Source organism: Gobius niger, assembly GCF_951799975.1.
Source record: "Gobius niger genome assembly, chromosome: 6".
Taxonomy (NCBI): domain Eukaryota; kingdom Metazoa; phylum Chordata; class Actinopteri; order Gobiiformes; family Gobiidae; genus Gobius; species Gobius niger.
This window is the reverse complement of record NC_136857.1, coordinates 23,773,819-23,796,639: the sequence shown is the minus strand read 5'-3', so window position 1 is coordinate 23,796,639 and position 22,821 is coordinate 23,773,819. Positions and strand designations below refer to the sequence as shown.

The following is a 22,821-nucleotide window of genomic DNA, read 5'->3' as shown; positions in this document are numbered from 1 at the left end:
ATTTGTACAACGCTTTTCACAAGACACAAGTCGCACCAAGCATTTCACAAGGAACAATTCTTATTTCACTCCATACTCCATGGTGGTAAGCTAAGTGTGTACGCATGTAGCCACAGCTGCCCCTGGGGTAGACTGGCGCACATCTGCACCACCACCAGTCTCACTTCCAGGTACAAACCAGGCTCAAACCTGCTGAGCACATTTTCTCCAGTTTGGCTTTACCCAAATCTAAAAGCTTCTTGGAAAAAAAGCGTCAAAAGAAAGACAAAAACGCGCCGGGAAAGCGACACTAACACAATAAAAAAGCGACAAAAACATAACAAAAAAAGTGATGAAAAAGCGACAAAAACACAGCAAAAACGCAACAAAATAGCGACAATAACGAGACGTAAATGAGGATGAAAAAGCAGCAAATTAAGCATCAAAAATTTAACAAAACGGTGATGAAACTGATGAGAAAACGACAAAAATACTAGACGTCATTGAGAAGGAAAACGTAGCAAAAAAAGCAACAAAATCACTTAAAAAAAAACTGCGAAGACACGACAAAAACGGTTTAAAAAAATGTGACTAAAATGCAACAAGTCGTCTTTGTTTTCAGATGAGGCCTAGAGGCTGTGAGCTCCAGTGGAGAAGCTTTTAGATTTGGGTAAGACCGAACTGGGGAAAATGTGCTCGGTTACGGTGGGGGTAAGAGGCTAAAGCTGATGTTTTTAGTACATTTCTTCAAGGCTGTACATGCGTTTAAAGGTACGTATGTGAATGTGGCCCATCCAGACCTCATAACAGATTGTCGTATACATTTACATAAACTCTACTCTCCTCTCAAAGATCCTCCTCCATGCTGAAGCTGCTCCGCCGGCTGCTGCCCTTGGACGCCCCGCAGGAGAGCAGAGGGTCCGCCCCGCACTCCTCCATGAACACGTCCACCCCAAGAGCCAGGTCCAGGCCCTCCCCGAGCCCGGAGAGGGACTCCAGGTCTGGGGAGAACACGCTGCTCCTGGCGCCGTCTTCCAAGGGGTCTTCCAGGGGTGTATCGGAGAAGGTCAGAGAGTCTAGCCCCAGGGGAGACATCATGACCGGGGAGACCGATGGGTCCAGGGCCGGGGAGGTGGTGGGGGTCAGGAGAGCCTGCTGCGTCGCGGAGACGCTCAGGGATGAGGAGATGCCGTGGAGACGCGCTTGGACTTCCAACTCCTACCGAGAGGGCAAAGATGTTTCAGAAGACAAAACGCTTCACACCCTCATAGAATCACTCTTTTCTTATTTCATATACAAGCACCTGTATTCGCAGTAGCAGCGATCTGTTTGTGCCTTCCAGCCTCCTCTGCCTCTCCTCCAGCTCTCTCGCTCGCTGCTGTTCTTTCTGCAGCTTTCTGATGTAGTCCACCGAGGCCTTCAGGATGGTCCCTTTGTTCCACCGCATCTCTCTGGAACCGACCAGTCAAGAGAAAGACGGTGTTACTATTAAACGCTCACACAAGAGAGATCAAAAATGTAGGTACGCCCACATAGTGTTTAGCCCTGGCTTTGAATGTGTTTGGGGTGAATTTCTAAGAGTGAAATATGCCCAAAGTAAATGTGTTGTGGTGGTGCATTTAAGATCACGTGTGGTGCATTCACTGACGGGTCGCTAGACTTGGGAATCAGGACGCCCAGTTCTTTGATTCTGTCGTTGATGTTGAACCTCCTCCTCCTCTCGACTGCGGACAGAACAAGCAAAAAATGGTATAAATAAACAAGATACCACTCAAACTGAATTTACAGTCAATAGAGGTTTATAATGACGCTAATGTTTTGAGATGTGATGAACCACTGTTTATTAAACAGGCTGCAGTGACTCACTGAGGTTGTGGTTGTCCTTCTTCTGCCTCTCTTTAATCAGCGCTTTGGTCCCCACCTCTGGAACAGCAGGAGCAATAGTCAGTCATGTTAGAACTGGAAAGTCTTTCAATCAGTTCACATATTTTAACATCCTGTACTATCTCTGTGGGGATTTCTTTTTGGCACACAAGGCGGGATGGCTGCTAACATCGCTGCAATACCACCTCGTAGTGGCTCGGGGCGACTCCAGAAAGAACTCTATCCACCTTATTCCTCGGATCACTTATACAAGGATGGGAACAATTTCCGGTGAGATGCCGGAAGTCATGCTGAGCCACTGGTTTTCACATAACGGTTTATTCTTATTATTCAACATTTCAAGATGATTTTCTAAACGATCGCCCATTTGTAACATTGGAAAAGACGTGATTCAAGCTGATCTGGGCGTGAATACAGTGCAGTTTACATCTTAGTTATGGAAAGAGCATTTCAAGTATTTTCTGATAGTTTTTGATAAAACCTTTGACCTAATTTAACTACAGACATGGCGTGTTTGCGCGTAAATGCGGCGCATGTAATGAGGCTTTGTAAACTGGCTGTAGCTCAGTTGCAATCCGAAAATGTTAAGATTTCGGCGTATATTTGACCGATCAACACGAAAGCCTCAATCTCAAACCATCATCATTTCTCTCTAGCTAGAATTTCGACCGCACTGTCAAAAGTCTGGTTAGTGTTTTTAACAATACTAACCAGAGCTGAGGATGTGTGACTGAAAAGTGACACATCCTCAGCTGCATCAACCCAGCGATAATATTAAAATACCAATCACCATATTTTTTGATGACGGTGAGGCCAAAAAATATTCAACTTGATCTTTATCATTGTGCGACTGTTTCTCAACTGACTTGGAAAAAAAAAAATCTGGCATTTTTTTTAAAAAGTTGTAGCTTGTACTGGTCTAACAAGGATACAGTTTGACAACATTTCCAGAGAATGACTGGAGGAAGTGTGAACTGATGAAGCGGTTAACGCAGAGCACAGAGGGGGGACAGGGGAGGACAGGAAGACGTTACTCTGATTCAGCAACTCCGTCACTTTAGGAACAGATTACAGCTGCAAACCAGGAACTGTCGACTGAACCGCACGAATTCACAGAAAGAGGATGGGCCCTGAAGTCTTTGAGTCTAATGCGAAGTTGAAACCAATAAGTAACAAATCCTGGATTGCTTAAGGACTGTTAAGAAAACCTGATGCAACGCTTAACTTTTTAGTTTTGCATCAATCAGAAAAAGAAAAGTGCTAAAAAAAAAAAACAGTTTGAAAGAGACTGAGAAATTGAACTACTTTTGTACTTTAGTTTAGCCTTTGAATCTCCACCTGCTGCCAACAAACTCAGAAACTCCCTTACTAAATGCCAGCAGATGGCGCTATTCCCTATCTTTAACTCTGCAGGTAAATAGTAAAAAAAAGAAAAAATTTAGAGATATCAATTTGAAACTTTCACTGAACATTTTTTTTGTTTTCATATAAAATAAGGCATTTTGTGCATAAAAATGGCCGAAATTGCCTGTATTTTCAGCAAAATCAAAGTAATGGATAGAGTCACAAAGATTGTTTTCAGAGGGGATTTTGGATCTTGCTTAGTTTTAAAAAAAAGCAAATCATAAGTGAAAAAAAAATCTGTAAAAACTCAAATTTTACCTTGCTAATTTTGGGTTCAAAGGTCAATAAATCAGGCTGGAAATTAGATAAAAACCTTCAAAAAATCTTGTTAAGCCCAGGACTGGAAAGTTTATTCTCTTTTTATACTTTTTATACTCTGATGTGAAAACGAAGATGTTAAGGGAGGAAACTACTGTCGCTAAAAACCTCCACGTCGAGCACTGCGTGAATAATCAATACTTTCACCTGCCGTGTCTCGACTTAAGTGGAGTGCAATGCAAAACTGTTCGAAAAGAAGAAGAGGTTTGTGAAGTCCCGAAAACTCCCCAAAAACGTAGGGTTCAATTCAACAACCCAGACCAGTTGATGACTCTGAAAACCTCTATTGAGTGATGATGATCATGGAAAACTCATAACCAACAGAGATCTTGTGCAAACGTTTGGGAAGAACTTCAAAAACACAGCAGAGCTTCGTGGAACGTCCTGACGTATATCGGAGTGTGTGTTTGGGGGAAGCTGAAGTGAGAGAAGGACTGAATATGCAGACACACTGAAACACAAGCAAACTCCAGGTATGTTTTTGGGAGCTCACCATTGATCTCGTATTTGATTGGATGCAGCTCAGCGGGACAGCTGTTGCTAACGGCAACAGAGTGAGTGGCCGTCCCTTTGCCGCTGTACATGTCCAGGGCTCCCACGTCTGGCATCTGGAATGGACCAATCAGAGACCAGGGTTATCATTATGAGGTGATGTTGAATATTGACTGCAACATTTTTTACATAGGCCAACGTTTTTATTTTACACTACAATAGGTGACCCCAGGCAGAAAATCTTTAAAGGGCTCTGGATAAAATTAACAAACATTACACACAGTAATTTAATTTGTAATAATTTTATGTATAAAAAAGGTTGAAATGAACAAAGTCGCACAAAAAAAAAAAAGCAAAACTCCACTGCTATTGATACAGACGGCAAAGTGTCATACAAGGATGCGTGGCCTAGCCATGGGGGGAGAGAAAACCTCTCATGGGAATCACTATTTTTATTTTTCACTCTTTAAACATATTTATCACACACAAGTAAAGTCAAGCCAATATCGGGTCCATATGGATGTTTTTCACAACAAATTGTTCAGTAGACGCAATAAAATGGCGCTCGTTAGCATACGTTAGCATACACAGCATGAAGCTAATATTAGCTAATATTAGCATTGTTCATTCTTTGACTATTTATGAGCCGTTAAACCACTTTGCTCCTCTATATGTCTCAGTGTCTTTATTTAGAAGAAAAATATATCCATAATTCAGCATTTGTTTAAGGGACTATACGGAGTTTAACAATGTCCTAATGTGTAGAATGAGCTCAGACCTGTTCACCACAACTGCCTCTAAAATCCTGCACTGTCAGTCAAAAAGGTGTTACTTCGGTCCGAATTGCCGTCATGCACGAGCTTAATATAGAAGGTGCAGTTACACATATGGCCTGAGGTGGCAGTAGTGAGTATAAAATGGCCAACTTGCATCGAGCCCCTTTAAAGTAATGGTGGAGAAAGTTTAGTGTTTCATCTTTTTTGAACATGACCATATATGTTTTTATTTAGGGACGGGACTTTTTTCGATTAATTACGATTAATTAATTACAAAAGGTTTAGTGCTATTAAAAATATTAATCGAAATTCTTTTTTTCCTGCAGACGCTGCTTAGGCACAAACAACACCAAAAAAAGAGTTTGAAATGTTCACACAGGCCTCACGTCTCCACTTCAGATGAGTTCCAATGCAGGAAAATACAAAGAAGCATCGAAAATATACCTCTAAAAAATAATTACAACCCCGAAATAAATTATGCTTCAATGCAATTAATTGCGATTAACTAATTACAAAGGCCATAATTAACTCGGTTAAAAAAAATGTTATCGAGTCCCACCACTAGTTTTTATGTATATTGTCAGCACATTTGGACACCATTATGAGAAAATAATTCACTTTAGTTCATATGTGCTGAGAGAGAAGCTGTTGAACTCTATGACCGTGTTTGTTTTATGTGGATCGTCCTCGTACTGCCATAGATATTAGCCATAAACAGAGACAAAACAACAAAAGAAAAAAAACTATGTAATTTTGACCATTACCATAGTTCCCACCTCACTTTAAAACTATAGGCTCATTAGAATGTTGTGATGAACCTATTTCGAAAACTTGATATTGGCTATTCAAAACTCCGTGCCGCAGCCTTTAACGCTAAACTATCGACTGCGCAAGCAAACTTTATTTTCATGTTTTGGTTCACGTTCTGATAAAAACATATATTAACAGCTCCTCATCTGTGCTTTCCCAATCTCTTCTCACACTCATGTTAAATCAGCCGCTCCTCCCTGTGACTACATGCCTCTTTTATCCTTAATCCTTTTAATTGTTGCTGTGGGTCGGATCTATTTGTTTGACGTCTGTGAATAATCCCCCAAAAATGTCTGCCGGCTTTGCGATATGTGCAAATCCATTTTGACAACGCGATACAAATAATTTACACAAAGAAATTAAGATGTAGCAGTTTTCAAACAGGCAAAGGAAATGGCATTTCCGTGTGAAGCAATTTCAAGCTATGCTAAATCACACTTTGCTATGACTGGTCAAATTCTCCTGTGCGTCACGGAGCATGATGGAGGCTGGCCGGCTTACGATGTGTTACTAGGGACAGTAGTAGCGTATTTTCCTATACTATAAGTCACACTTTTTTAATATAGTTTGGCAGGGTTTGCGACTTATACTTAGGTGCTACTTATATATCAAAATATATACTTTCACGTGTTTGTTATTTTCACACTGACAGCCATGAGAGGGCGCTCTAGGCTTGTGCACCAGTATCTGCTACTCCTGCACCACTGAAAAAACTATATAAAATTATATTCTGCAGATTACAAGCTGCAAGCAGTGAAATATGCAGCCGAAAACGGTAATCGAGCAGCAGAAAGAAAGTTTGGAGTGAGCGAGAAACTTGTGAGGGACTAACGAAAAGTGGAGGATACTCTTACTGTAATGAAGAAAACAAAAAAAGCTCATCGCGAGCTAAAAGCCACAGTTAAAGCAGTACTAAGTAACTCTTCCCCCTAGAGGCCATAAGCGCAACTGCAGGAGTAGTAGAAAGTTACGATTTTTTTACTTTTTAATTGTCTTGGAGAGTAAATACTACGCTGACAGGAAAGGCGAAGGGAGAGAGGGTTACTGTGCATCCAATTATACAATGGAAATATTTTTTTCACTCAAACCTGGCTGTAAATACTGTTTAAAGTGACGTTAGCCCGCAGTTAGCTTTGCCCGTTAGCATGTTAGCTTCTTCTTCGTGATTCCATTAGTGTGTATTGCTTTCTCCGCACCGGTGGCAGTCAAGTTGCAAACATGGTTTTCTGGTCAGAGACACCAGGGGGAGATGAAAGACCCTCCAATCATCCCATAAACACTTGTATTACCCCCACAGGGACTACGAAAAGGATTTATTAAGGCAAACACGTTACTTAGTACTGCTTTAAAGGAACGAGTGCATTTTTTGGTGAGTGACTTGAAGTACTGAATCGCAATATGGCAGTTCAAGTCAAGTGTTTAATAATTGCACTGAGTTACTGTTTCTCCATAGAGAAAGTTACAAAATTGCAACTGCAAAGCACATTTCCTCGAAATGCCTTTTCCTCACATTGTGGCAACAACATCTGCACTTTAAGAGGGACATTATGCTTTTCTCACTCTTTGTTGGTTAGAAAAACTAAAACTACAATAAAATATCGAGTAGTTTCCTGGTTATTCAAGCAAACTAACTCAAAGCTTCATCGTCTCCCTTACTCTTGCTCCCCTTCGCTACACAGCTGTTTCAATAAAGATGGTAAAAATAGAAAAAAATAGGCCTGCGGCACGTGTGCCTGTAGTGAAGCTATGGTGAGGGTTTTACTTTGAGATGAAAGGATTTAGCTTAGTAAGTGATCGAAAGGTGAGGAATGCGATACGCATAGAATATAATTGAATTCATTGCCATTTGCAAAGGTACAAAACAGTGCAAGCACATTGCAATTCTTGTGCGTTTCTTTCAAGTAAGTAGTCAGAAGAAGGAGATCCAAAGAGTAGTGCCGCAGCTCGAGGCTGGAGACAGTTGCTCTGTCTCACTGTATCAATGCGATGCATGTCAGTGGTGTTGTGCGCCCGTTATCAAGAGTTGGAGGACACTCTTATCCCTCTCACCAGGCTAACAGATTCTTCCACAACTGATAAAAACGCAACTGATTTCACTCAAGAGCTACAACAAAAACCTGCCTTTGTTCTTCACTTATGTTGCCTAATAGTTTTACATAAATGCTGAATCAAAAGAAGTGTATAGCATAGAGTATGTTTGAGTGTTTTAGCTTTATTTTCATCATAAAACATTGTATTTCATTAGAAAGTAGAAGTTGTAGATGACCATTTTGTAAACAACCATAACTGCAACATTTATGAGTTGCTAAATTTTAAAAATGTGTGATATTGATTCAATAGTGATCAATCTTGCGCCTTTATTATGTATAGATAAGATTTCAAATAATCTCCATGTGTATATTGAATAATTACAATTACAGGGTCAAGCAGACAACATTTAGCAATAATGCATTTTTAATTTCATTTTATGAGTGTGTCCATGAACTATTTGGCGAGGAATTTTTAATCTGACTCCACAAGACTCCACAAGATGCAAAAGAGGAAATATTGTTCTATTGAGAGACCACGTAAGAAAATCTTAAATCTGTTCCTCCTTTTCCAAAACATGACTTTGACCAAAAGCAAATGCACCTTAACTCGAAACCGACCATCATTTACCTCAGTTTTGATCCTGCGCTTGTCATGGTCCGGCAGCAGCACTAAGATCCTCATGTTTCTGCCTGAGCATATACAAAAGTGCTCTTGAGTGCTCCTCCAAACCACTGTCTCGTATCGACTCCACCGCAAAACAGCGCTGCCACTTTAAAAAGCCTAATGCTAAAGAATCTTCTGCTGTCTGCACCTTTGCCCTAATATTGTGGCCCTGTCTGCTCTGACAAACTGTGGCTGAATGAATGAGGAAGGCACCAAGTGAATGAGGAAGTGTGAGCTTCAGATCCTCCTCCAGCCTCCCGGGTCTGTGTGTGTGTGTCTGTGTGCGTGTGTGTGTGTGTTTGTGTGTGTGTGTGTGTGTGATAATGGGTGTGTTTGTGTGTGTAGATATCTGGGAACCACACTCCTCCACCACCCTTCATCTCTGAAACGGAAACTAATCCATAGCTTAAAAAAAAGAGCCCAGATTTGTACCTGTGGAGCATTTATCCGACTGAGAGGAGTGCAACAGTGGACTGGGATTCATCATTTTGGAAGTAATGTTCTCATTCATTTTTCTCATACACAAAAAGTATTATTATTTTTAATTTATTCCGTTTGTAAAAGATATATGTGGACTAGACCAATTAGACATAGCTCTACCAACTCGAAACGAAAGTGCTAAGTTAAAGCAGTACTAAGTAACCTTAATAAATCCTTTTCGTAGTCCCTGTGGGGGTAATACAAGTGTTTATGGGATGATCGGAGGGTCTTTCATCTCCCCCTGGTGTCTCTGACCAGAAAACCATGTTTGCAACTTGACTGCCACCGGTCCGGAGAAAGCAATACACACTAATGGAATTACGAAGAAGAAGCTAACATGCTAACGGGCAAAGCTAACTGCGGGCAAACGTCACTTTAAAAAGTATTTACAGCCAAGTTTGAAGTGAAAAAAATATTTCCATTGTATATTTGGATGCACAGTAACCCTCTCTCCCTTCGCCTTTCCTGTCGGCGTAGTATTTATTCTCCAAGACAATTAAAAAGTTAAAAAATCGTAACTTGCTACTACACCTGCAGTTGCGCTTATGGCCTCTAGGGGGAAGAGTTACTTAGTACTGCTTTAAAATCAATTTTTGTAGTGGGAAGTCAAAGAATGGGTTTGTATGCGGACTTAACCCATTCTCATATTTGGCTGCCTTTAGTCAGCATCTCCATGGAGACGAGCTGGAGACATCACACTCCCAGTAAAGTTATAGGTGGGTCTTAGGAGAGGTGAGCCGCTCACAGCAAAGGCACAGGTTTGTTCCTTTTTTAGGCATGTTCTGTCCACAAAAACATCTGTAATAAATAATAAATGCTTCTGTCTTGTTCTTTTCATTGGTTGAAATGCTACGCAGTTGTGTATTTGTGTAAAGTTGTGTAAATCGAGTGCTGTTCCCTCATCAAAAACATACTTTGAGTTGTGTTTTGAGCCACTCGCGCATCTTTGAATCTCCGCTAGTGACTATTTACAGTGCGGCAGCTTTTACAATGCTCCACCTGTTCACCCCAAGCTCCTCCCACAGCGCACTGCAACCAGAAAGTGCTTTTCAAACCTTAACATCTCTGGCAAGGCTTCATTTATCACAGACCGACAGGCAAAAACATCAGCGGATTATGCACTGTTTGTACCTTACAGCGGCTCGCACCTCACGCAAGAGCCTTCAGCAGTAATCGTGGCTTATAAAATTCTACAGTTACCCTACCGTGTCCTTTTATAATCGTGGTAATCGTAAAACTGGTTTGTCTTGACATCCCTCCACAGCATCCGTCTGGTTTGTTGTGAAGGGGAGCGAGGGGAGGGGCTTAGGAACAGGGTGCTATTTTAACCAGTAAAATAGCTAAGGGTGATTTTGAATATTGCATTTTCTAACGGACAAAGTGTAAGATACAGATGGTATGTTTGGAATTGCCCATAAATGGCCACGTTTAAAGAAGCCAGAGCGAGAAAGCAAAGAAGGAAAAAAAATGCTGTTTGTCACATTACTCCACCATTACCTTAACAAATGCTGAATTATGGATATAGTTTTCTACTAAATAAACATGCAGACACATAGAGAGGAGCAAAATGGTTCTACAGCCCATAAATACTTAAAAACGGACAGTGCTAACCAGGTAGCTTACGTTAGCATCATGCTATACATGCAAACGTTAGCTACAAGTGCAGTTTGTTTGCTTCTACTGAACAATTTGCTGTGAAAAAAACATCCATATGGACCCGATGTTGGCTTGACTTTGTGTGTGATAAATATTTGTAGGGCCTAAAAGTCTGACAAGAAAGAGGTAAAATCAGTGACTAACTGTGGTTCCCTTGCAAGGTTTTCTTTCCCTCAGCTAGGCCACGCCCCCTTGTATGACGCATGGTGTCTATAGTGTTTGAGATATGTTTGGAATTATTACCTAATTACAGCAAAAAGCACCATAGTCGCTCAAAATACCCCTTCGCTGTACAAATGTATGGCCTGCGGACTTGAGGTCTCTAAAGTGTGTTACTGTCACGTACTGTCAATCAGCTGGAGCGTGTGGAGCTTTACCGTTGCGGCCAGCTGCAGCCCTGAGTCGATCAGAGTCAAATACTCATCGTTCAGACTGGACTCCAGGCTGATGATGTCATCAAGCACCGCCTCCTCCATCTGGAAGCAACAAACAAAGTCTTACTGATAAAATGCCGTGGAGAGGAGAGGCCTAGAGGGAATGTTGTTTGCAAATTTGTTGTCTTTATTCATTTGGCGATTATCCCTGTGAGCAACTTTTATGAAGTTAAAAGTAAAGTGCAGAGACCAACATAATGCTTTGAGGATACTTTAGCAAATGGGATGAATCGAACAGCCTAAACAGTTGACAGCCAAGATGATTTCTCAGCACACATAAATTGAATTTACTTTACATTCAGGAGTACTTTATACTCCACACAGGTTGTGTGGAGTATAAAGAGTGTTTTTGGACACTAAGATTGGGTCTTGCTACAGGGAAGCTGTAACTCTGACTCAGATCCTCCACGAAACGATGAGTCGACAGAAACAGAAATGTCCCTGAATCTGCAGAATGTCACCAAAGCAACAGGAACCAGCAGGAACTGACCGGACAGAAGCAGGCCCCGGGGCTAATGGCACTTACAAATGTGTTGTACTTAAAGCCACATCGTGGATTATAACAGATTTTAGGTCGTTTATGTGTCGCAGGAACTACACTTAGCCGTCTTTGTTTCTAACTTTTGCAGTGGGTTATAAAAACAAAGCATTCAATAGAGGACCCATAGTGCACTGAAACTTTATGTTTGGCAATCTGTGGTCAAAGCAAAATGCAAAGCAGACACATCTCCATGGAGACGAGCTGATCCAAGCAAAGTTATAAAGCCCTCGAAGTTAAATAAATGCTTTGTATTTTATTTTGCTCCGCACAAGAAGCGCGTGGCTGCTTATTATGCGTACACCAAAGGACATACTTTGCTCACTGTCACTGTCATTGGACGTGTTGCCAAACTTTTTTCCCCCCAAGTTATTGTAATACGTTTTGAGGAACCCCGTCTGGAGCTAGATTTGAGGCACGAAAAAAATGACCATAAACTTCACAGATATAAATAAGTTGTACACACCTCTTGTTTTGGACTGGGTTGAACGGTTCTGGTCTTGTGGCTGACATCTGTCCTCCTCGTTGCTGCTTCATGATTGGCTGCGTTGGCCTGTCCTCTGTCCTGATTGGTTGCTTTGCCCTGGGCAGTGGACAGGTACTGTTTGACCTGCTGTTTCTGCGCCTGCTGGATGTGGTACCGGGTCGGGTTCTCCAGACCGGTCTGCACCTGAGGAAGAAGATCAGACACAATGGAAGAGTCATTTAAGGGACAATGAATGTAAGACAGTCAGATGGGCTTTGTTTTGGCTTGTTGCGCGATGTGGCAACTTTATTTATACCACGCATTTCGTACACAAGGCAACTCAATGCACCTTAGAAAAGAAGATATGCGAAATTACAATCCGGTTAAAGTTAAGGCAAAGCAAATACATAAAAACATGAAGACATGGGAAACACGCAGCACACAAGGTCACGTTGTTTTCTTGGGTAGGGGAGGGGCCTGCCCACTGGAGGGCGGGGGCGAGGGAGTTGAGAAAAGGTCATGAACGCAGACGCAGAAGGATTGGGGTGTGGTTAGGGAGGGTGTGTGTGTGTGCGGTCATCAACATGTCCTTGAAATTACTGTGTTTTTAGCATAGTCGCACAGCCTGTCCACCAGGGAGCGCCAGTACTTCCTGTCTGTATTTCCTATGGAGATTAGCTCAGACCCGCTGAAATAATCAGATGTTCTACAGAATACATGGTAGATGTTCTCTTACTAAAACCTGATGTAACGAGTTCAGAGGAGATTCCTGTGTTCATGAAGGACGGATAGCTTGTATTGAAGCTAAAGCCTAACATGCTATAAAAAATTAACAAAATAAATACCTATATAAAATGTAACGATGAATGTGGAGACATGACAATGTTTTTATGCAGATTAGTTAATATTTGCAATATTATTAACTTAATAAATTAATGTTAGCCTTTAGCTTCAAGACAAACTCCCCAACCTTGATCAACACAGGCGTCTCCTCCACTGAAATATTTACACTCTGCAGCAACTCGTTACCATGCTGTAAGTATCATCTACCACTGTCCGCCACGGAATCTTTAGGAAATAGGATTATTCGAACGGTTCTAAGCTAATCTTAATGGATATTAATACAGACAGGAAGTACTGGCGCCCACAACTTCAGCTCAGAGGAACCAGCACAGCCACATCGCGCAACGAGCCAATTAAGTGCACTTAGGCTCTACGCTTTGAGTGAACATCTCTGGCAAAAAGCACGACGATGTTTCTCTTCAGGAACATAAACATAAACATTTACGTTGAATTATACCTTCAGGACTTCCACGGGGACCTGCGCCGGAGCCCCGCAACCGGGAGACAGTGACACCTGGATGGGCTCTGAGCTCTGGGCTGGGGCCTTCTGTTTCTGGAGCTCTTTCTGCTGCTGTTCCAGAGCCTGCTGCCTCATCAGGTCCTGGCGCAGAAGGACTCTGTGGAAAATGATAATGAGGATAACGACAAAAATGACTGAAAATGGCCACATGTGCTGAAATGGTATTGAAAATAACGTTTTACCTGGAGGACATGGTTGAGGGCAGGGAGGACGACAGGGACAAGCCAGCTACAGATGAACTGCAGAAGAAAAATGTTTACTGCCCCAGTTAGACGTCATAGCCAAGAAGAGTTGTTCAATAGGATACAGCGATCGAATGTGACTCATTCAGCTAATGTAGAAAGCCTTCAGGCAGCGACTCGGAAAGGGTGGGAAAGCTCCCGGTAATTCCCGAGAAACAGGTCAGGGACTCCTCCCTGAAGTATAAAAAACACCTTGAGGTTCATCAAGACTAATAATAGACGACATGTGCGGAAAACACAAATAGATAAAGAAATAAATGCTGATTTGCTGTTATTCTTCTGTTTAAATCGAACGGAGGAACCTGGGTGAACAGAAGAACCCTGCACTCTGGAATCTAAGGACTGGATGGTCTGCAATCTTGGCCCGTCTGCTGAGGGATCCTTCGGCCCTGGGTCTCTATAGCCTGTCCGTCCATGGGAGTGGATCTCTCCTTCTGTGGTTCTCCCCAAGGTTTCTCTTTTCTCCTGCCGGGTTTTTGAGTTTTTCCTTGCCGTGCTGGAGAGTCTAAGGACGGGGGACACCCACGCCGCTCGTCGCTACCTCCTATTGGACATTATATGTGCCATTATATTTACCTGAACTTTTAATTGTCATATTTATTGCTCTGTTTTATTGCCTTAATGTTTGGTGCAGCCCTGTGAGGCGACTTCTGTTGTGATACTGGGCTATACAAAACCATTAAACTTTTGAAACTTGAAATCCATTTGGGGGGCTGCTGTCTTGGACTGGGGGGCCGGGCTTTCTCCATGCAGAGGGTAATTTTTTCTGATTACTTTATTGTAGCTGGTTTACAATACCAGTGCCTGAACAATACTTTTTTAGTACCTACAACATTATTCAACTGTAAAACAGAAACTTTGTATCATATTTCAGCTGGGAAAACTTTCTTTATTGCTGTCTAAGAACCCACCAGGCATCACATCCTGGTATCGAAAGGAAAACATGTTTTTTGGTGCCAAATTTTACCTTAACTTTTTTTCTCCAATAGCATACGGGCATACAGTCATTACTCACAAGAAATTATTGTGACAGGCTTAAACATGCAAAGATTTTACAGGATGAAAAATAAAAACTTCTGTTGTAGACTTTGGGTAAGACACTTCTCCAATCTTACCCCTCGTGTCTGTTTGCTGGTGTACTGATGAGTGAGAGCGAACCATGAATAATTAAATACATAAATAAATCACAGTCTCCATTAAGTAGTTTTTCCTCACTTGGATATTTTCTTTTTTCATCCAAACTCAAACCTCAAATCTCTGCTCGAGTGTATCTGAACTGTCGAAGTGAACGTAGTGGGTGTGAAAACAGTGTCAGCTGTGGAGTACAGACACTTGGCTCTGATACAGGCTGAAGTATCACTACGTTGCACTGAACAGACTCGAGAGGTCAGCAGGGATGATGGATTGGAAGTCTATCCTGGTTTCAGATCTATCTCAGGACTCGACCTACGACTGACCTCATGCTGATTGGCTGGCTCTTGATCTGGTAGAAGGTGTCGGTGTCTGAGGGGAGGAGATTGTCCACCTCGATGTCAGCCACGATTCCAGACTCAACCCTGAGAGAGAAAAGTATAACATTTATAATGTACAATCACTACAGACCCTAACTTTAAAAACAAAGTAGGTTTTCATCCAAAATACATAATTGTCATGTCTTTTTTGCTCTATTTTAGTCTGTGTTTGCTAGAAAGCGATTACTGAAATAGTTGACAACTTTTTTAGTATTCGATTAGTTGTCGATTAATCGATTAGTTGTTTCAGCTCTAATATAATCCCTAAGATTAAGCGTAAAACCAGAGGGGACAAGGCGTTCTCTGTTGTCAGCCCAAAGCTGTGGAACCCCTTCACGTCCGTTCATCCCCCACTGTGGAGAGTTTTAAATCTCAATGTCTTAAAGAGGGGGTATTATGCTTTTTTCGATCACATAGCACCAGTCTATAACACACTACAATGATGACGAAACCTTCTGTTGGTCTGTAAATGCAGTAAATTAGAATAACTGCCTTGTATAAAATTGCTCTCTCAAAATGGCTGTAGTGAATGTCTTGAAATAGGCCTCTGTCTCTTTAAGAACCTCTGACCCTTTCAGACACGCCCCCTCCACACGCTGTCTGTGGCATCAGTGGGGAGGGGGTACTGCTGAGGAGCAGTGGTTGGTTACTCGGCTGGTGACGAAAGCTCGGAGGCGTCTCCAGGAGGTGGGGGCGTTCCTAGGAGGACTCAGGCAAACCTATCCCTAAAATGGCTGCCATCAGAGTTTTTACAGATTACCCAAAAATACGTGAATGTGCCAAGGCAACACTTCAGGCATGTTTTTAATGAGGGAATGACATAATAAAATGATGTAAAGCTTGAAAAAGTCAATTTTGCATAATACCCCCTCTTTAAAACCCACATTTATTCTCTGGTTATGTTATATCTGGTTTTATTTCTATTTATTAGTTTTAATCAGTTTTATTCTTATTTATAGTTTTTATGATCTTATGTGCAGCACTTTGGAAACGATTTGTTGTTTAAATGTGCTATACAAATAAAGTGGATTGGATTGGAAAATGAATAGTTCTTCATATACTTCACTTATTAGTTGTTAAGTAGTTATTGTTAATTGTTAGTGTTAATAAGGTGTAATTACTATACAAATAACTGCTGTATGAATTGTATTTTATTGAGCTAAGAAGTCAATGTTTTTTTTATTCAGTCAGCTATTGTAAGTTCGTCTAGTACAGGTATAGCACTGAAAGTAGAGAATTAAAATTGTGTTTCTCTCAATTCATCATTTTTAACAAACCATGTGATCAATATGATTATTCAAACGGGTCTAAGCTGATATCCATAAGAAATTATGAGGATGTGATCACATCATGCAACGATGGGTAACAGAGGGATATCAAAAACACAAGAACACAATAGGGGGCCGCCCAAGGGAGAGAAGGGGAGAGTTCAGCTGCTTAGCTTGTTGGATAAAGTTTTCTTGAAGGACCTGTCACTGATCAATACAAGTCGACACTCTAAAATAATTATTAGATTATCAAATTAAACCTCAAACAAATTCTCTCCACTCCAATTAACAAAAATGGTTCCCATTTTATCACGACAAAGTCCAAACTCCTCTCAATGAACTGTTGAAAGAACTGTCAAAATCAAAATGTGTCACAGTTCATAATGGTGCTGAAGAAGCAGCTTTTTCAAAGTAAACAAACAGCTTATGAGCTTCAGACATTTAAGACTTACACATGTTTTCCTCAGAAACACTGAGGAGGCACCAAGAGCCTCCCACACCTGCAGCACAGTGGAGGCGTCACAAGAGGCGCTACAGGAAACAAGGAAGGGACAAACAAGGAGGTATCCGAGCGAGACTCACAGCTGAGCCACACATGCCTTCTATTGTTCTGGCTAATGAACGTTCACTGGAAAATAAAACAGATTAACTGCTAAGTTCCTCCCAGGAGTTGGTGAAAGACTTCTGTGGAGCGGAGGGAGCTGCAGAGGAGGAACATGAAGGAGGAGGTGGAGCTGACCAGTGCAGGACACCACGCTCTGAAACAGGGACAAACCCAGGGGGCGGTGCACCGTTTCAGAGGATTAGAGGAGACTGAAGGCAGCCAGGTTTCAGTGGCAGCGGCTCAGGACTAACACCTGAACACTATTTCGTTGTATGCTTGTACAATGACAAATAAAGCTCATACTTATTTACTCAATTGCATAGTTTAAAATGTTGACAAAAACAACCTTTTATTTATACACTATCGAAAGCTCTTCCTCCATATTTTCCACAGACTAGTCGACTACTAAAATAATTATCAGTTGGGCTCTAGGAAAGTGTTAAATGGTGGTGGGTGAAGAGGATGTTGAAGAGTGGCAGCCACATTTCCGTTGGTCTACACCAGTGCAGAAGTGGCTGCAGAGGCAACTTACCACAAAGTGTAGGTTTGAAGAGAAATTGTATGAAATATCTTGAAATATTTTATATAAATTCAACACGTTATCATGTTTTTAGGACTGTTTTTTCTATCAGGGAATATCTAGGCCTCGGCTAAATGTCGTGGTGTTTTCTTTTGGCCGAACATGATGAAACCAGTCAAATAGTGCAAAATAAAAACTTGGTAACACCGCCCTCTCCTGGACATTGTGCGCAATATTTCGTAAGCCTTGTGCCCGTCATGGTTCAAGCACTTGAAGGGATTGCAGGACTTAAACAAATAATCTGCCAGTGTTGTTGCTGTTCAGTGAATTATTCCAAACCGATCTGTAAATGTAAAGAAGGGAGTACGGTTTGCCTGTACAAGTGGACACAAACAGGAAGTGGGTTAGAGGGATTTTCAGCTGAGTCATCTTTAAGCCGTCCCTAACTAGAGACTTAAATCCTTTCAGGTGTGGAATGTGTTCCCTAAAAGCAAGGGGATTTTCATTCACATCTGGAAATGCCTACATGAGTCAGCACTTTGGCCTCAACACATCTGCAGTGGTATTTCCCATTTCATAACTTCAAATTTGTGGATGAAAAACAGCACTTCCTGGATAATATTTGGCCGAGGAGAAAAAATGTGATAGGTAGACAGTTTAAGCTTGCAGTGAGAACATTCAAAAACATCACAAGAAAAAGATTCATGACCATTAGAGGTAATGTAAAGAGTCACCCTTATCATCACTCCTATTATGCGTCAAACTCAGAGGCTAATTTTCAGCTGCTACAGGAAGGTACTCTAATGAGATACTTGACTGACGATGGACAACACTACTGTATACTTCTGCATTCATCCTTTAAAGTGATACCCTGTAAGTTAGATAAATGATAAGTAGATAAATGATAAACACTTCATTTTGCACTACAGGTTAGAGACACAATGGAATAATATGTATTTCTAGTTTATATTTTTTCTTAAGTCCCTCCCTTTGAAAATCTCAGCAACTAATCAGAATCCCCGATGCCATCCCTTTGACCAATGAGACGAGCTTTCCGTCAATAACCTTTAGGAGTTACTGCGCGGACGTTTTGCTCCTCGTATCATTACGCCTCACAATATAGTCCCCCTTTTTATTTGCTTATAAAATCGACACGTTACATTTCTGTGTAAATATACTTCGCATGAAAACACTTCACGTAACTTTATTTAAATAGGGAACACGTGGAAGAGCTTGGTAGCTTCTATCGTGAGCTTTTTTGGAGCTATATGACATGTGGGAGAGGCTGCGTATGTGCTCCGTTTGCGTGACAGAGCGCACGGACAAAGACCAGGCGGGGATATAATAACTCGGCTAAAGTGAGGTAAGAGCATATCTCAGTATGTAAAAACGGTGGCCTATTCCTTTAAATCTCGCTCTCCCTCTCTTCGTTTGGAAACTAGGCCTGGCTTTCAAGTCCAATCAGGATTGTTTGCTTTTGAAAATGTCTTTCTCTCTTTCCTCATTTTGCAATCTTGCAGACCATAGCTTTAATTTAGTATCATTTCCTGTTGCAATGTGGTGTCTGGCAGTTCAAACACAAATAAACCAGCTCTAACCATCCTTTGATGCCGCTGGGGCAACCCATTGCGTCCGGGGGAAACCATCTCCTGAGGTGGAGCCAGTATCACCTGCCAGGAGAGTTCACCTATTGTACATGTTTTATTGGTAGGGGAAACCGGAGTACGTGGGGGGGGTAAAACTACAGACATGGGGAGAACATGCAAACTCCACACAGAAAGACCCCGCCTGGCTGCAGCTCGTACAGTCCATGAATGGGCACGGTGTAAACATTTCCAGATGAGACCTTTCGGACTGAAACCGAAAGAAAAGCAACTGTCTGCATGTCTGAGCTCGCCTTTTTGAGGAACAGATAAATAATTCCTTGTTCACCACATGTTTAATTTTAACAACTGTGGGGAAACTTTCCAATCAGTCTGGAAAAGCGAACTTGGAAAAGTCTGAAAAGAGAATGGAAGAGCAAATGGCTGTTTCTTTCCGAACAGGCCACTGAGCAAATTGTAAGTACTGAATAAGTGCCAGCTTAAGACGGTAAGGTAGACTTTTACAGGCCAGTTCATGTGGTGTGACTAGATAGTTGTAGGTGGAGGATTAGCTATTCTTGCACGTTTCTGGCATGTTTAAGGGTAAATCGTGTACCAACTAAGACTCTCCATGGTCAAACCTGCGACCCTCTTGTTGTGAGGGCGAGAAAGCAAACCACAATCCCAAAAGAAGATCAGAGAATTACCCTATATCTTTTTAAGCTCACTGACAGCCTCTGCTCCAGCAATGAGTCAAGTTCTGTGTGGATTAACTCCGTGACTCATAAACCAGATTTAGAGACGTCAGGAAAACAAACTCAGCAGAATTTAAGCTGTAAACTGGACATTTGTAAGCAGTACAGTCCAAGGGTTAGGCAGAGCGGGGTTCTCAAAACACAGCACTTTGCAATCACTCACCCGCTCATGGCAGCCACTGTCAAACATGTATGTAAATATGTCAACAAACTGCAGTTCATTCATCTTCTGTTAATGATATGTTATTCTATAAATTAAAACATGAAAACAACAACAACAGTGAGACTTCTATATGGTTCTTTAAATGGTCGCAGTGTACGTTTGCCCGCCTTAAGCAAAGAAAAGACTAAATCATGTAAATACAGGCATCGAGTGTTGTAGTCATATTTGATATAACTGTCTACATATTTAAAACTGCCAATGTAGGGAGTGTTTTAACGGTTCTATGTAACTTGCATAATACAGTAACAACCAGTGAGCGCCAAAAAAGTTCAAAATTCTAGAATTAAAGGGGCGTTGTGCAACTTTTTATGCGAAAATAATTATTAGTTAATATCAAGCTAAGTGACCCAGTGCATGGGTGGTCAGCTTGGCGCCTTTATTTTCCATCCTGATGGCCTCTAGGACCAATTATATGGTTTCTGGTATACGTGTATAACCATAGAAACAGACCCATCAGAAGTGAAAACCTACCAGAAATCCTAAAAAACAACAACAATTGGTCCATGAGCATCCTGGAGGCAACCGGGATGGAAAGTAAAGCCGCCCTGCGAACCACCCATACAGCAACTGGGTCAAATACACATTAATATTAACGTTTTTTTTTCCCTTATAAAGTTGCATATTGCACCTTTAAGCTTTGAGGGATATTCATTTAATTAGAGCCGAGTTTAGCATAAGATAAGATAAGATAAGATAAGATAAGATAAGATAAGATAAGATAAGATAAGATAAGATAAGATAAGATAAGATAAGATAAGATAAGATAAGATAAGATAAGATTGATCTCACAATGGAGAAATTCACTTGTTACAGTCGGCGTTCAAGAAGATCACTCAGAGTTGTGCAAAAACAGACAGGAAAATGTGCAACCAGTAAAATAGAATAAGAACGAGGCATCCCATGTACAACAAGCAGCAGAAATACAACAATAGGTGAGCAGCCAACATCCAAACAAAGCAGCCTATATAATGATGAATGAGAAACTTAACACTAGAGACTCTGTTATAACGTCCAAATGGCTCATTTTTGAATACAGTTATTTGGCCTACTTATGGCTTACACACTTTCATAACAAAGTAGGTTTATTATTTCAAAAGATTTCAAGTAAGGCATCCGCTTTAACTTAGTGTAACATATCTGTATACGGAATATATACTTCTAAAGTATCATAAAAGCACACATAACGGTGCATTTACAGTGGGATTGTGTTTATGTAAAAGATTCAGCACGTGTAGGATAAAGCATCAGCTGTGTGGAAGTTTCGAGACCCACCGGACCAGGTTGAGAGACTCCGCCGAATCCAGGATCACGTACACGGTCTGCGGCTGGAGCACCCCGGCCTCCGTCAGCTCCGACTGCGCTCCGGCTCGGCTCTGCTCCCCGCTATGAAGTTGGTTAGCGTTGACAGTGGACATCTTTCACGCTCTGATTTTTATCTCACCAAAAAAAACACGAAGAAAACGCTGTATTTCCCTAAAGAGCGCAGACGGTTTCGCTTCTGATCTGCTCACTGCATGGTAATAAAGTGTTTAAAAAAGCGGATGAAAGCGGAGGAAGTGCCTCTCGGGTCTCGCCTGCACCTGGACTCCAGACTGAACAGATCTGTACTGTATGGCCGGGCTCAGCAGCTGTGGGTGTAGACATGAACCACATAGAGGCGACTGCACAGAGAGAGATAGCGGAAGCAGCGCAAACTACTTCACAACACATTATGTTAATACAGGATCCTTACTGTTCATACTGCAACTAATTTGCTATATTTGTGTTGTTAAAGATATAAAGGACAGAATCACTGGGGGTTAAGACCGTCAGTGCAATAAAGCCTCAACAGTCTAGACTAAAGTAATACAGTCTTAAATAAAACATATTAAAACAGTTTTCCACTTTGTGAGTGCTTCTGCATGGTAGGCCAACTTATTTGCTCTATCTTCTATTTTAAGCTCCATAATGTGTGTAATGATCCTTCTATGTAATAATAAAGGCTAACTCTCGGTTGGTGACGAAGCAGAAAGTGACGGCGCTTTGATATAAAGTGAGTTCTATTTTTGTAACGTCTACGCCAGGGGGGCGGTGCTTACTGCTCTGGACTGAGGTGCACGGCCCAATCAGCGCGCACACACCTTTTTTCTCCACCAATTAAAGTCGGGCCGGTCTCAGTGCTGTCCAATCAGCGCCCGGTGGTCTGTCATAACTTCCGCCATGTTGTTTTGTTTTCATCCGCTTTACGGGAAAAGCGAAAGTGCACGGGGAAATCCGCGCTGACGTCGGCGCTGAATCACAATCGGCTGAGCGCGGAGTGACTGCGGCCGGGACCAACCACAGCGCAGGGAACAGTGAAGAGGGCGGGTCACGGCAGAGGTTTGTTTATGTAGGCTTTTTTTTTTTTTTGGTGGAAAAAATGATGTCACTCCACCTGACAGTAGCATGTGATCGTGTTTTAATGGAGTCGATACTTTTGACTTTTTCTATTTTTTTCCAGGACACCATGCATCTATTTTTCATGGATCCTACTTTAGTTTATAATACATTCAATATAATTTAATACTATCATACGCTAATTTTGGCATTGAAAACAGTGGTCCATATAGGTATATTAAAGGAGGGGTATTATGCAAAATCGACCTTTTCAAGCTTTACATCATGTTATTATGTCATTCCCTCATGAAAAACATGCCTGAAGTGTTGCCTTGGCACATTCACGTATATTTGAGTAATCTGTAAAAACTCTGATGGCAGCCATTTTAGGGATAGGTTTGCCTGAGTCCTCCTAGGAACGCCCCCACCTCCTGGAGACGCCTCCGACCTTTCGTCACCAGCCGAG

General features: G+C 41.6%; 2 protein-coding genes across 2 annotated transcripts in view; one reads left to right on the top strand and one right to left on the bottom strand.

Annotated features, from left to right (window-relative positions):
- The window catches only part of fgd1 (FYVE, RhoGEF and PH domain containing 1), a 267,099-nt gene that overhangs the window by 126,412 nt on the left and 117,866 nt on the right, over positions 1 to 22,821 (top strand). The gene's annotated exons all lie outside the window — the stretch shown is intronic.
- On the bottom strand, positions 722 to 21,645 carry tfe3a (transcription factor binding to IGHM enhancer 3a). The gene is made up of 11 exons (XM_079558951.1): positions 21,273 to 21,645; positions 14,994 to 15,092; positions 13,477 to 13,533; positions 13,232 to 13,391; positions 11,932 to 12,135; positions 10,871 to 10,969; positions 4,079 to 4,193; positions 1,846 to 1,902; positions 1,628 to 1,703; positions 1,283 to 1,430; positions 722 to 1,197 (listed from the first exon to the last, which is right to left on the bottom strand). The coding sequence occupies exons 1-11, from the start codon at positions 21,413 to 21,415 to the stop codon at positions 826 to 828; spliced, it is 1,530 nt and encodes a 509-aa protein (XP_079415077.1). The 5' UTR covers positions 21,416 to 21,645; the 3' UTR covers positions 722 to 825.

What these genes read in the sequence shown, in the direction of transcription:
- tfe3a (XM_079558951.1), bottom strand. Translation starts at nt 21,415, where the DNA reads ATGTCCACTGTCAACGCTAACCAACTTCATAGCGGGGAGCAGAGCCGA. An exon ending in AGCCAGCCAATCAGCATGAG is followed by an intron (nt 13,534 to 14,993) that starts GTCAGTCGTAGG and finishes TTTCTTCTGCAG; the next exon opens with TTCATCTGTAGCTGGCTTGT. An exon ending in AACCCAGTCCAAAACAAGAG is followed by an intron (nt 10,970 to 11,931) that starts GTGTGTACAACT and finishes TGTTGCTTCCAG; the next exon opens with ATGGAGGAGGCGGTGCTTGA.